At 46.0% G+C, this 13,949-nt stretch overlaps 1 protein-coding gene across 2 annotated transcripts in view; it reads left to right on the plus strand.

Moving 5' to 3' along the window:
- The window catches only part of CASP7 (caspase 7), a 30,395-nt gene that overhangs the window by 3,347 nt on the left and 13,099 nt on the right, over positions 1-13,949 (plus strand). For both annotated transcript variants that reach the window (XM_027063128.2, XM_015071317.3), the window contains exon 2: positions 1,716-1,825. In XM_027063128.2, coding sequence (XP_026918929.1) covers positions 1,716-1,825 — 110 coding nt within the window. The remainder of the gene's footprint in view (positions 1-1,715; positions 1,826-13,949) is intronic.

The following is a 13,949-nucleotide window of genomic DNA, read 5'->3' on the forward strand; positions in this document are numbered from 1 at the left end:
AAAAACGGCTTTAGTACAGGCTCTACTAAAACTCTCTTCTAACTGGCCATATCACTTTTAGCAGATTCTCTTCCCTTGGGACATTTGTTTCTTCCAGCTTTCCGTTCAGTTAATATTTCTTTCGTAGGCACCTTTTGGGTGTTGGGCGCTTCTCCCTTGATGAACTTAGAATTGTTGTGTTTGAGCTACAAATAAGCAGAGTGAAAATGAAAAAAAAAAGACAAAGAGAACAGGGGTGGGGGGAGCTGATGAGATAGGTGTAATCAAGGAGGACCTCCCTTTGGAGGTGCCATTTAAGCTGAATTCTGAAGATTGATTATTAGCCTGCTGGACAAAAGTGTCATGTCCAGCAGATGTATGAGTGGTGACTTCCAGAAAGAGAGAACTATGAGCCCTGACAGAACCTGAAATGAGCATAATATGTTTAAGGATGCTGGGAGGCTGCATGGTATGATGGTAACAGCGGGTGTGCTCTGGGTGGGGTGCATGCTTCTGGCTTCAGATCCAAGTCCTGCTCTTTACTCGTTATATAACCCGGGACAAGCTATCTACCTTTTTCTAACCTCACCTTCCTCATCTGTCAAAAAGCAGTGATCATAGGAATGGTCCGACAGCATTGTTGAAAGTATTAAATCAGATAATGCTTACAAAGCAATTCGCACAAGCAAATAATAAGTCAGTTTCTATTCTTATTGTTGTTTTCACGTCTTAAAGTAGAGGGAGTAGCAGGTTAGTAAGAGATCCCACTTTTTTAAAATAAAGAGCCAGGTAGTAAATATTTTAGGCTTTTCAGGCCATATGGTCTCTGTCACAATTGCTCAACAGGCATGGGTATGCCTGTATTAACAATAAAACTTTATTTACAAAAACAAGCGGTGGGCCGGAGTTTGCCAACTCCAGTACTAGATCATAAAGGGTCTTAAAACCCAAGGAGGTGGGTTTAGATTTGAACTGTTGGATCATAGGGATCTCTTGATGATTCTGGAAGAGGAAAATAATACGATGGAAATCTATCTATTTTGGTAGACCCGCCGAAAACCGTCTGACACAGAGAGCGTTTGCTTTTTGCAGGTTGCTAATGTTTTCGAACGGGGTTCAAGCGATGCCAGGCAAAGCTTGAGCACCTTGTCACCTGTCAGGAATGAAGGGGGAGTTTCCTGTTACAGACCTTCCACAGCTTCTCTTACTGGGGGATCCTTTAACAAAATCAGGGACGCCAGATTAGAAGCTCCCTGAGGGCACAGCTTTTGTTCTCTTTGCTGCTGCCTCCTCCCTCTCTGGAACAATGCCTCAAATAGAGTTGGCACTGGAGCATTTAAATGAATGGTTGGTGCAGGAGCCCTGGAGCCTAAACATGCAAGACTGCTCATCTCCAGGCTTAATCAAAAACCTCAACACCTAGGGGCGCCTGGGTGGCTCATTTGGTTAAGCCTCTGACTCTTGATCTTGGCTCAGGTCACGATCCCACAGTTTTGTGAGTTCGAGCCCTGCCTTGGGCTCTGCGCCGACAGTGGAGAGCCTGCTTGGGATTTCCTCTCTCTCTCTCTGCCCCCCTCTGGCTCACGCTCTCTCTGTATCTCTCAAACTAAATAAATAAAATTAAAGAAAAATGTTAGAAAAAAAAACCTGTATCATCTAATGAGTGCTACTTAAAAGGATCATGAGGCCAGTGATGCGCTAGATACCAAGGTTCTGGTTTTTTGTCTTCTTTCCAGATGGCAGACGATCAGGGCTGTGGCGTGGAGCAGGCAGCTGGGGACTCAGCAAGCAGAGATGCAGTTGATGCTAAGCCAGACCGGTCTTCCTTTGTGCCATCACTCTTCAGGTACGTTTCCTGGGCTGAAGAGGGGCCCCGGGCCCCTCCAGCCTGCCATGCCTCAGCCATCTCCACACACGCGTGGGGAGAGGGACATTCAGGGCAGGAGGTCCGTGCTGCGCATGGAAGATTTGCACAGAACCCTGACAGCTGTGTGTGACAACATTAGGGTTCCGGTGTGCACTTCCTGTCTCTGGGGGCAAGCCCAGAGGTGGGGGAAACCAAACTGGCGGGGGGGGGGGGGGGGGCGGTCTCCGGCTCCGCGGCTGTGCATCCGGGCGGCACCTGCCCAGGAGGGAAGGGCTGTCCGCATCAGAGGTGATTTGCAGGCAGCCTCCTTCGGGGCAGGGCCTGGGTTGCTTCTGCCCTTTGGGACCAGGTTTGGCTGCCAGGCAGAATCCAGGGGCATGGGACAGGAGGTTTTAGGGTAGCCCTCCATTGAAGGAAGCATGCCATCTGCTGATTCTCACCTTGTCGTTTCTTGAGTCCACTTCTAAAATTCCAGATCTTGGCGTTTAATAATAATAATACCAACAACTTAATTTATTGCGTTCTCGTGTGCTAGCTCAGTATGGCACGCCGTCTTCCTAATCCCCGGAGATAGTTCTATCGTTATCACCATTTCATAGGCAGGGAAACTGAGGCACACAGACGTTTACCAGCTTGCCTCTTTGATGACAGTTAATAAATGTCGGAGGGGCGCCTGGGTGGCTCCGTTGGTTAAGCATCCGACTCTGGATTCCGGCTCAGGTTGTAATCTCACGGTTTGTGAGTTCAAGCCCCGCGTTGGGGCTCTGTGCTGACAGTGCAGAGCCCGCATGGGATTTTCTCTCTCTCTCTTTCTCTCTCGCTCTCTCTCAAAAATAAATAAATAAACATTTTTTTAAATTAAAAAAAAGTAAATGGTGGACCTGAGATGAGAACGTACGTGGTACCACCACCACCCAACAGCTCTCCTGTGCTCTCCATTTAAAAGTAGGAATGCAGGGACCTGGGGGGGGCCCTAACCTCCCCTCACCCTTGGCCATGGGGCGGCAGGCAACAGGGCTTCCTCGCAAGAAGCCGGAGGGCACTCTGGGTCAGAAGCATCAGACTTTTCGGCGTCTCCTAAGCCGAGCCCCACCTGGGAGGGACGGTGACAGAGATCAAAGTTGAGGTTAGGGAGTGCTCCCAAGCAGTGCTCAGGAGGGGAAGAGCCGGTGATGAGGGGCAGCCTGGCTCCCTCCAAACAATCCCAGAGAAACCCTTGGGTCACACCATCCCGGACAGGACTCGGAAAAGTGAGAAGACCTCCACATCCTGGACCTGAGTTCCTTTGGCCTTGGTGGCCATTTAGGGTCAAGGATACCCCATGAAATGAGCAGAACATGCAGCTGCAACTCCTGAGAACTTTCGAAAGCGATAGGTCAATTGATCCAGTACGAGCCCTTTAGAACAGTGGCCAGCAAATGTTTCGTTCACGGAGCTGCAAAATAACGTTCCAAAATGACACATGCACACACATACTTTTTGTTGTTGTTGTTGTTTGTTATTACATTTATTTATTTTTGAGAAACAGAGTGAGACAAAGAGTGAGCAGGGGAGGGGCAGAGAGAGAAGGAGACACAGAATCCGAAGCAGGCTCCAGGCTCCGAGCTGGCAGCACAGAGCCTGACGTGGGGCTCGAACCCGCGAACTGTGAGATCATGACCTGAGCTGAAGTCGGACGCTCAGCCGACTGAGCCACCCAGGCGCCCCTATCTGCACACACATATTTTAAGGTGACCTATAAATTTCTTGGCAAATAGGTGCAAAGGACGTGAGAATATTTCAGTTTCCCCAGGTCTCTGAGTCTTTGGGTTAAGCAGGTTGCCTCTCGGTGACAGAGAAACAGGAACTGTGTAATTGTCATTTCGGAAGTCTTAGTAAAGCCTTGTGGTATACTTCCCAGAAATTATGAAACCCAGCGGTATGTTGTAAATACTGGCATTTGAGAATCAGTTCTTTAAATGTATTCAGTGGACTCTGAATCCACAGTACTTTTATAACCACGTTTCTCCCTTAAAAATGTACACGAGCAAGCTGTCTTTAACAGCTGGAATTTTTGTTGTTTCTTTTTTCCTGGAACTCTTGTCTTTTCGCTTTATTTCCCCCCACAGTATTTTATCCTGCTGTATAGATTTAGTTGCTTGAATGATCGCCCCATCATGCATCTCTGTAACCTAAAGGTGTGCATCAATGCATATGCATAAAGTTTTTCAAAATTTAAAAAAAGATTTTTTTTTTGAGAGAGAGAGAGAGACAGAGTGCAAGTGGGGGAGGGGCACAGCGAGAGGGAGACCCAGAATCTGCAGCAGGCTCCAGGCTCTGAGCTGTCAGCACAGAGCCCGACCCGGGGCTCGAACTCACACACCGTGAGATCATGACCCAAGTCAAAGTTGGACACTTAACCGACCGAGCCACCCAGGCACCCCTATGTATGCATAAATTTTAAGACATTTTTCCAGGTATCATGAGTATTACAAGAAATTTCTGCTGTGTTAAGTTACTGAAAATTTCTCCGAGACTAAGTTACTGTCTTGACTCTTATTAATTCACAGTTGATCCAAACAAATGTTGGTAAGTCATTAGCACTATTAAATCATTTTCCATCAAGATAATTATTAAATAGAAATTGCATTTAAATTGCAACTTATAATGGGAAAGCGGGCTTTTCAAAAGCTAGCTTATGCATACATGGATAAATGAGAGCCATTGCCAGAATAAGGAAGCGTTCAGTTATCACCTTTTTTGCCTGTTTGTCATTTTTAGAGGTAGAAGCGCCAAGAAACCATGAATAAGTACGTGGGATGGCAACAGTTTTGTGATAATAATGTCACTTAATTCTTTGAATTCCTTCTAAGTTCTGTGCCAAAGAATGACAAATCAATTAGGTCCTTCAATTGTATCGAAAATAATTACAAATTACTTGACTTACAAAAGGGTTTGTTATTCTGCCCTTAGAAACATTGATTTTTTTCCATTAATGGGAAGTATGCTTAAAAGGCCTTACCAAAACTTCTCAAAAAACTGTTAATTAAACCTGTTCCTCTTTAGTTGGAAGCAAATTGTTTAACCCAAAACATTCCCAACAGAGATAAGATAATTAAAGTAGCGATGATAAACATTTGTCAGTATCCTTTTTTTTTTTGATAAAAAGCTTTTAAACTGTCTGCTTTCTAAAATATTTCATGGTTAAGACCTTAGAGCTGCGAAAGTAGCTCATTCACTTACGTAAAATGTCTGCTGTATATTCTAGTTGACAAAGCCAGTCCTTCTTGTCAAACTAATCTGCCACACCAGGTTTGCTTTCAACCAATAAAGGTCTGATACCATTTCCAGTTCAGCAAATGTGTTATAAGGCATCCCTGTGACAACCGTCTTGTTTCTAATTCTTAGAGGATGGATGCATGGATGGATGGATGGATGGATGGATGGATGGATAGATGAATGGAAGAAAGGAAGGTTGGATGGATGGATGTAGGGGGGGGAGGGAGGGAAGGAAAGAGGAAGGAAAGGGCACAAAGAAAGCCGGATGCTGTGTTCACTTCTCTCAGTGTTTATTTGCTTTGCTGTCACAGAACTCTAGCTCAAAAGCGATAGTGTCTTTGGAAATAATCAGGAAGTGAGAAAGGCAAAGTCATTATTTAAGAGCCACGACATTCCCTTTCCATTCTATATTTATTTTTATTCAGTATATTTTGTAAACATATCATTGAATTTTGAACAGCCCAGGGTGGCCCCAGACAGCCCCATTTCTAATGCCATCCTTCACCCTTATTAGACTCTTGTGTAAGTAGGAAGCCCATTACAGTGCCTGATTCAAGGAGACCCACAGATACTTATATTTGAATTGTCTATTAGATGATGTGGAGGTTTTGACACCATCTAAGAATTAGGGTGGATGAGAATTCTGCTCTTCTTTTACTTGGTGGGAGATGGGAAACAGGGGAGGCAGGATCTCAGGCAAACCAGTTTTCGGAAAAATACACATGCAAGTTGAGGATCTGATCATGAATTCCCTTAACATATCCTATGCCTGCACCCCTTGGAAGGTATTTGAGTGCCCTGTTTGAACACCTCTGCCTTAAGATGCATCATTTTACGGAAGAGACATGGTCTGTGATATTGGGGTTTTTTACCCCCTTAAGTCCTTTGGAAAGGTCAGTAAGCTCAGGTAATTTTCTGCATTCTAGTTCGCTACCTTTTTATAGCATGGCTGATGCTGACATCAAGCTTCATTTATCAAACAATTATCCTTGCAAAATATTTGAATTCAATTCCATTTTCCAATCAAATATTTGAATTAAAGTAAATGGGCAGGGGCCAGACTTTAGAAGTGTTTGTCTGTCAGTCATATTAAGGATTTGGAATCCTAAAGAACAAGGAAGTCATGGAAAAGTTTAAGTAGAGTGACTTGGTCAACCATACCTACCAAAAAAAAAAAAAAAAAAAAGTGCCGGAGCAGCAGAGCTGCAGTGCGAGGCAGGGCCTGAAGGGGGTGCTGTTGCAAATTCTCTGGGCGAGAATGGGAGCCAAACGCGAACCGAATGTGACAGGTGGAGCCTTCGCCTTTGGCCCCAGATGTGCCAGGGGTGCAGAGAGGTAGAAGCAGCGAGACTTGGTGACCAAGAGGGCTGAAGGGCTGAAGAGGGGAGAGGCGAGGAGGAAAGTGGCACCTGGACCCCAGGGAATAGCTGAAGTCATATAGTGACCCCTGAGCTGTCTGGCTAGGAAAGGGGTGACGAAATCCATTATTTCTAACAGAAAAACCGGTGTTTGCCACCTTCCATTACTTCCCTGAACATTTCTGCTGCCTTGGCCCTGCTGCCTGAGAGCGCAGGACGGATTTGGGTGGTACCAGGGACTTGGCATGTGATGGGACCAGACCCTAAGTGCAAGTCAAGACAGTGGGATTTGCCGCAAAGAGCAGGTGTCCGCTGTCACTCCTGACTGGTCAACACCGTCTACTTTCACTTCTGTTACTTAAGATTCTAAACGGGAGTTGTTTATTCTGCTGAATTTAACTCACTGGGGTGACCCGAAAATAGAGCGAACGGTCCACCTCCACGGAGTGAGGGACGCTATGCCACAGGTCCGACGTGTGAGCGCATCAACCACTGCGCTGCAGTGCTCCCCGTAGCTGATGGTGGGCACCCTACCCAGACTGTCCTGTCCCCAGCTCCCTTCTCGGGGCGTCAGAATTGCTATCAGGTGGCACCTCTTGCCCCTCTCTAATTGAGGACACGTGCCCTCCCCTGGAGACCTCAAGGATTCTGGGAAACAAGTCTCCTTTTTCCCCCCAAAGCTTGGGAGGACTCCATGGCCCCAGGTAGTTCCAAGCTCTCAGACTTGTCTTGGCTTTTTCGCCTCACTGTCACTAGATGGCGCCACAGCCTCGTTTTATTTCCATTCCATCGGACCCTGAGTAAACCCAACTGCTCTTTAACTTAATTTTTTTTTTTTTTTTGAAAAACAAGAATGCATTAAAATGTTTTCTTATTTCCCGATTATTGAATAACAGTTGGAAAACACAGGAAACCGCGAAGGAAAGACATGCAAGATATTAACTTAAAATTAGTAAAAGTGTTTTAATTAGTTAAAATTAGTAGAAGTAAAAAGAAAAAAGGAGAAATCAGTATGTGCACAGCCTGCATTCATTTTGAGCCATTGTTTAAGGAACAAGGCCTAAAGTCATCTGCGAACTTATAGAGGGATTCTTCTTGAAGTAAAGGTAACCCAAGCACCTGGCACAGGTTACTGGCCATCCGTGTTAGCAGTGTGCTCCCTGCCCTGAATGTAAACTCAGGTTCTTCTAGAATGTCTAGAATGTCTAGGCATGGCTACAGAAAATGGCTAATGGCTGAGAATAGCTAATTGCTGAATTGTAGTATATTAGGAACTATGGGAGGAGGAGGGAGAGCCAGAGGAGTTGGAAGTTGAGTTATCAGGGCCCAGGAAGAGCCACAGCGACAGTGATGGTCAGGCCAAGCTACAAAGCACACAGATTCTTAGAAAGTGAGTGGAGGCCCACAGCCTGGTGGCACCACACCGGGAGCCATCGAGGGTGCGAGACCAGGCCCCACCCAGCAGCCTCACACATGTCCTCTCGCAGGCATACCTCAGCTCTGAAATCAGAGGCTTAGTTCTGCTCAAGGTCAGCATTAAGGGAAATAAAAGACAAAGTAGCAAACAGATTTCATGCACTCAGATTTCCCCCGGGCCCTGGTGGAGCCTTTGTGTCCCTGCAAAGAGGTTTGCTTATCCTTCCATTTACCAGATGAAAGGGGCAGGAGAAAAGCCTCATTTTTGAAACTTGATAAATCCCCTGTTTTTGAGATGCTGGTTCAGATCCCATGGACTTTGTCTTCCATATCGTCTTCGTGCTCTGCCCTGTGTGCTCTTCGAGTGTATTTAATGGATGCCACAGGGTTATAATTCTTTTTCCTGCATTGCAACTTGGGTTTCTCCACCAATTAAGTGTTATGTGTAAACAGATCCCTGTAAAAAATGTGTGTTATTTGCATAATTATAAGAAAGATCCTGGTGGCCTGTCTTTTCATTTGGAGGGGAGGGTGTTTCAGAAGAAGCAATGCTTTGGAATTAAAGAACAGAACAAAGATAGCAGACCTTAACTCATTCCAAGGAATATGTTAAGCAAAAGCCATTCGATCACACCCACTGATTAAGAGAAGCCAGGTCTGGGCCCCCTAAAAGAAAGAGAATGGTAAAATATACCCAGGGAGGTTTACTTTTCAATACAGGAAGTCTTCGAATTCATACTACAGAATACTGGATGCCTGTCTCCGAAATTTGTACATAGACCATACTAACGATTTAATGCTGTAATAAATCTTGAAGCAGTGATGACTTTAGAATGGCTCCCAGGTTCTGGTTCTGGCCTTGCCTCCCAATCATTAGTTGAGGTACCAGCAAGTCCTTTGACTTCTTTGAACCTCAGTTTCTGCCTCTGCATAATAGGTATATGAATACCTGTCCACTGGATTGCTTATGAGAATTGAATACAGTAATTGTCAGCTTACTGAACTGCCTGATGAGGAAGAAACTGTACATGATTCCTGACAGGGAAGAAATCATAGAACCGTAACATTAAAACTGGAAGACGCCTTAAAAATGTGATTTATCCAGCTCCCTCCCATAACAGTCAAGGACGGTGAAGACCAGAGAGGTAAAGTACTTTACCCATAGTCACCCAGCAAGACCAGCACCAAGAGCTGGGTCTAACTTGGGGTCCAGCGATCCACCCCATACATCAAGTGCCAGTCACAACTGCATTGGCGTTGAGCTGGTCAGCCACGTTAATCCACCAGCAGAGCGGGTTTTTTCTTCTACCCAAGTGGGTCAGCAAATTTAATTCTTCGTGGAAATTGCTCCCTTTCTGCCCTGCTTCAGCTGAGGGCTTGGCCAGAGTTCCAGCAGGGCTAGTGATGGGCGTTCTGATAGAGGGTCAAGTGCCCGTTTCCTCTAAACCACACCTCTAAAGCATGGTGACGGGATCTAGAGACTTTGAAGCTTCCCCCACATGCAGAATAGCTCCAGTTATAGGTTATTGCTCTTCTAGAAGGGAAATCATGAGCTAGCTGTATGGTTAAAAGAAAAAAGTGAAGAAGGGAAGTAAATGATCAGGTTTTCATAGTAATAAAAATGTTAAAACACTATTTGTACAGAATTAAGCCTAGGTGCAGAAAAGTACTATGAAACTTAAGACCTGTTGTTTCTCAGGGGAACACGCGGTCACAAGTAAGAGTTGTGCAGTGTGGCCTTGCCTGTTCAAACCCTGAGCTTGCTGGGGCTCAGGGTGTTCTGTCTGGCACGCATGTGTAACAGTGGGTTTGTCTGCTGCTCCACAGATGAGGAAGAATGAGGGCCGGGGCACCTGGGTGGCTCAGCGGGTTAAGCATCCGACTCTTGATTTCTCCTTAGGTCATGATCTCACAGTTTGTGAGATCGAGCCCCACCTCAGGTTCTGCACTGACAGCACGGAACCTGCATGGGATTCTCTCTCTCCCTCTCTCTCTGTCTCTCTCTTTCTTTCTCAACATAAATAAGCATTAAGAAAAAAGAGAGAGAGGACTGAGTCCTGTTAGCTGTTCTAAATTCTAGAGCCCCCGCCATCATACAGACAGCAGTTTGAGGCTGTTTCAAGAGAATTCTGTCCTTTATCTCCCTCCTGAATTTTTTTTAAAATTCTTTTATCAATTTTTATTGTCAGAGGTCTCTCTGCTTTGTTTTCCAGGGGAGGAGGCAAGTGATGTGAGAAGGGGAAGGAATCTTTCCCTCCATAGCCTATTTTAAATGGACTTTGTTCCCCAAAGTAAGCATATGTTTGCAAATCTGGGTTCCAGAACAGGATGTGTGGAGCCAGATTTCTCTCTGCTCACAGACCTGAGCGTGACCGAGGGTTCGGTTTGCCCAGGATATCAGGTGTTACAGCTCTGCTCTGTCAGTGACACACCTTTTACTGGCCGTGACCTTGAACCAGGAAATTGAGAAAAGCATCATTCTGAGCAGTTTGCTTAATAAGGGTGTTGTTTTTACGTGTTCACACTTTCCTCCTTGCATTTGGAGGGGTGAGATGGGGAAGGGTAGTAACTCCTGGATCATTCACTTTGTTCAAGATGATTGAAAAATGATTTATATGCCTCATTTGACAATTAAGGTTTTTGGCTTGCCTCTGTAGTCTTTTATTATTTGTACGAATGCCTTGCGTGCTTTTATAAGGCGAAAAATAACCTCAAGCATTTGGACTCTGATTCACCACAAACTCCCCTCCGATTTTTGTTCATTTACTTACATATAATTTTGCCACCTCCTGTAGCTTGGCACTTTGTTGGGTTGCCCACATCTGCACGCTCATCACTTTAAATAGCCGTGTGGTATTTTATTCGACTGAATCTCAGTCTCTTGCTTAGCCATTCCCGTTTCCACGTTTTCACTCTTAAAAATGGTGCCGCTGGCTGCATCTTTGTGGAAGTTTGGGGTATTTTTCCCCCCCACTTCAGATCCCATGCTCCTAGAAAGTCACTTTTTCTCTAGGGAGCTGTCCCGGGGTGGGGAGAATGCAGCCGTGTGGAGCCTGGGCATTTCTGCCGGTCAGCAGAGAAGGGGGAGGCCAGTGTGACTTTCCCAGCCCCAGCGTGAATGGTCCTATGGAAAACTCCAGTGTGCGGTTCACTGCTGATTCAGTCACGGGCCTTCAGGGCCAGGCGGGCTGTGCCAGTCTGCTGTCCCCTGCTGAGCCCCGAGCATGTTGAGTTTTTATTATTACAGAGAAGAAGGAAACCCGCTGCCCAGAGTTGCCGGGCGAAGCCTAGTTCTGATGCACAGGGGGGTCCTTTCGGATGGAGACACGAGGTACCGCCTTCAGTCTTTCCTTTCCTCTCTGCCTTGCTCTGTGCCTTGGTATGTCAGGACTGTCGGGGATACCCGCTGTTAAAATGTTGAAACCATGAATGAATCATCCCAAAAATATTTAGACAAAGCAGCTACGAAAACCAGAGCCCTAGTTCCGAATGGAACAGCCCTGGGGAAATGTGTGCCTGGTGGTGTGTTTACTTTCCTGCTGATGAATGTCTGCAAACAGATAGAGCTTCTGGGGATCCTATTCATGGAGACGCTTTAGAAAATAAACAGTAGCAGGTTTGCGTGCTCCTATTCCCTTCCAAATATAGAAAGGTATAATTCACATCTCAAGCAGCCTAGGGGATCTGGACGAGGATAAAACCTGTATTTATCCACTCCGGTGATGGGGAAAATTATACTGACGCCCAGAGTGGATTGTAAAAGTTCATTGTGCCCTTACTGAGGTTTTTTTTACTTCTTCGCAAAGTAGGCAGAGTATTTTTGTCCTACAATGGTTTCTGGTACAGGTTGCTATAGGCTCTTCAAGGATGTCTTTTTTGTATAAATAACCATCAGGGCTTGCTTGTGATTTTGTGCCTCTTGACTTTGTTGAAATGACTGAGTTGCCCTCGCACTGCAGAATTTGAGGTTCCAAAAAACAGGTCCCTAACCGAAGAAGTTAGGATAATCTAGTTTCTTCCTGATAATCAATGCTGGCATTGTCTGTGTTCTTAGCAGAGATTTGAGCCTCTCTGAATGTGTCTGGGAAGAGAAGATAATGGTACTTGCTCATACTGGTGAGGAAATGCAATACCAAGAAAAAATAAAAGACGGTTAGGAAGCATTGGTATTCGATTGACTGCCCGTTGCATTTTAGTGCACACTTTTGAACAGTTGCTAAGTTCTGCCAGGTTATGGTAGTTATTGCAATCTTGTTTGGCCCTAAGAGCAGTGATTTCATGGCCAGATTTATTTATTTTTTTAATCTGTGGCCAACTGTGAAACCCAGGAGCTTTTAAGAGGATTTAGAACTTTTAATTCACTGTTCTGGTTTGTCATGAGCCTTGCACTTGTGAGCAAGAATCCTGTGTTTCTTCTCAGCATAGTAATCTTGGCCAAAGTCTTCAGAAAGTGAAAAAGGTCAGGATAAAAGCTAGGTTTATCAGCAGAGAATTAGCGAAGGCAGAGGAGAAGGGGTGCGGTGTGGGGGGGCGGGTGCAGGTAGTTTGGAAAGTGGTAGAATCTGACTTAAATACTGTGGCCAGTTTTTATTTACTGTGTCTTTCCCTGCCTCTCATCTATACTTTGCAGAATAAATGGGATAATGATGATGAACAGGCTTTGTAAAGCATAAAACACTATTCAGTGATATTAGTGATGCTTGTTCCTGGTGACTTAGGGAATGTCTGGAGTGGTTCCTCCTCCCCCGTTGGTGCGGTTTGTCAGATTCAGGACAAAGACTGGTTTTCCAATGATCTGGTCCCGGGGTCTCTGTGCCACAGCAATTCCGTGCTCTAGGCTCTTCTGCAGAAAAGTCCTATCAACCCAGGAAAACAAGAATATCCACTTTCAGAAGATCTTATCTCTGGGGGAGGATCACCAGCTGAAGACGTTTCCAATCTGATGAATGTTAAAAAAAGAAAGAAAGAGAGAAAGAAAGAAAGGAAAGAAGGAAAGAAAGAAAGAAAGAAGAAAAAGAAAAGTTTCTAATCTGGGTCTTTGAAAGCTTCTTAGCAGCCTTCTCGTTCCCCACCCCCGGGAGAACCTGGCCCCGCTGAGCTGTGGACCGTTACCATCTCTCTGCGGTGGCTAATTAATTAGCACAGTCTCTTTGGAGCCCTTGAAGCGCCTGCTCCTGTCCGATAGCAGTTGTTTATCTGACGGTCTGCCTGGCTCTAGCAATTGATTTCCAAACAGACAGTAACTCTTTAAGAGCTATTGGCACCGGGATGGCAAAGCTTCCCTCCCCTGACTCTGAGTTACTGCACCACCAAGGCCACGCAGGGGACCCGCCGAACACCGTGCCAATGAGGAAGAAGAGCAAGGGTGGCGTTGCACACACAGTGGCATTTCCTGGAAGCGTCTCAGTTGCGTTGTCCAAGTAACAGCAGTGTAACATTTCACTTGACTGTCACCCCTAGGAGACCTCGCAGTTTTTGCGGAGAGCTGTAGATCACACACAGGTGACCCTAAATACGGTCTCGCTGCTGCCGATTGGCACCTTCCCCAGGCCGTGCTTCCTGAGCTGTATCTGGTCCGAGCTTCTGGCCAAGAACCGAGGGTCCCAAAGGCCGTGCCCACGTGGAGAGTGGTGTCTGAGAGCAGAGGGTGAGCTGGCCCTGGGGACCGCAGTGAGAGCTGAGGGTCCGGGGAGCCCAGGCAGCAGGCAGACAGGCTAGTGCTGAGGCCCTCACATGTCAGAGGCGAGTGGCTCCATGAAGACACCCAGGTCCGGCCCTGATCCTCTAGGTCTAAGCTTGAGGCCCCGGGAATCTGGATGTTAATAGAGACAAGAAATGTGGGAATAGGAAACTTCGTGTTGGACCTGTGAGTGAATCTGGGCTCTACCCCTGTGTGGCTTTGTGTTCTCAGGCAAGCTAATGTCATGGGGCCAGTGCCTGACAGAGTGGTCGTCAAGAGCACATGAGGTAACGTATACAAGGCAGTGAGCGTTCCAGAATGGTCCTTCTTAGAACTGTGTTTATTACCAGCACGGTTATTGACACGGAGAGGAGGAAAAAGCTCAAAAGGC

Source organism: Acinonyx jubatus, chromosome D2 (genome assembly GCF_027475565.1).
Source record: "Acinonyx jubatus isolate Ajub_Pintada_27869175 chromosome D2, VMU_Ajub_asm_v1.0, whole genome shotgun sequence".
In the NCBI taxonomy this organism is placed as follows: domain Eukaryota; kingdom Metazoa; phylum Chordata; class Mammalia; order Carnivora; family Felidae; genus Acinonyx; species Acinonyx jubatus.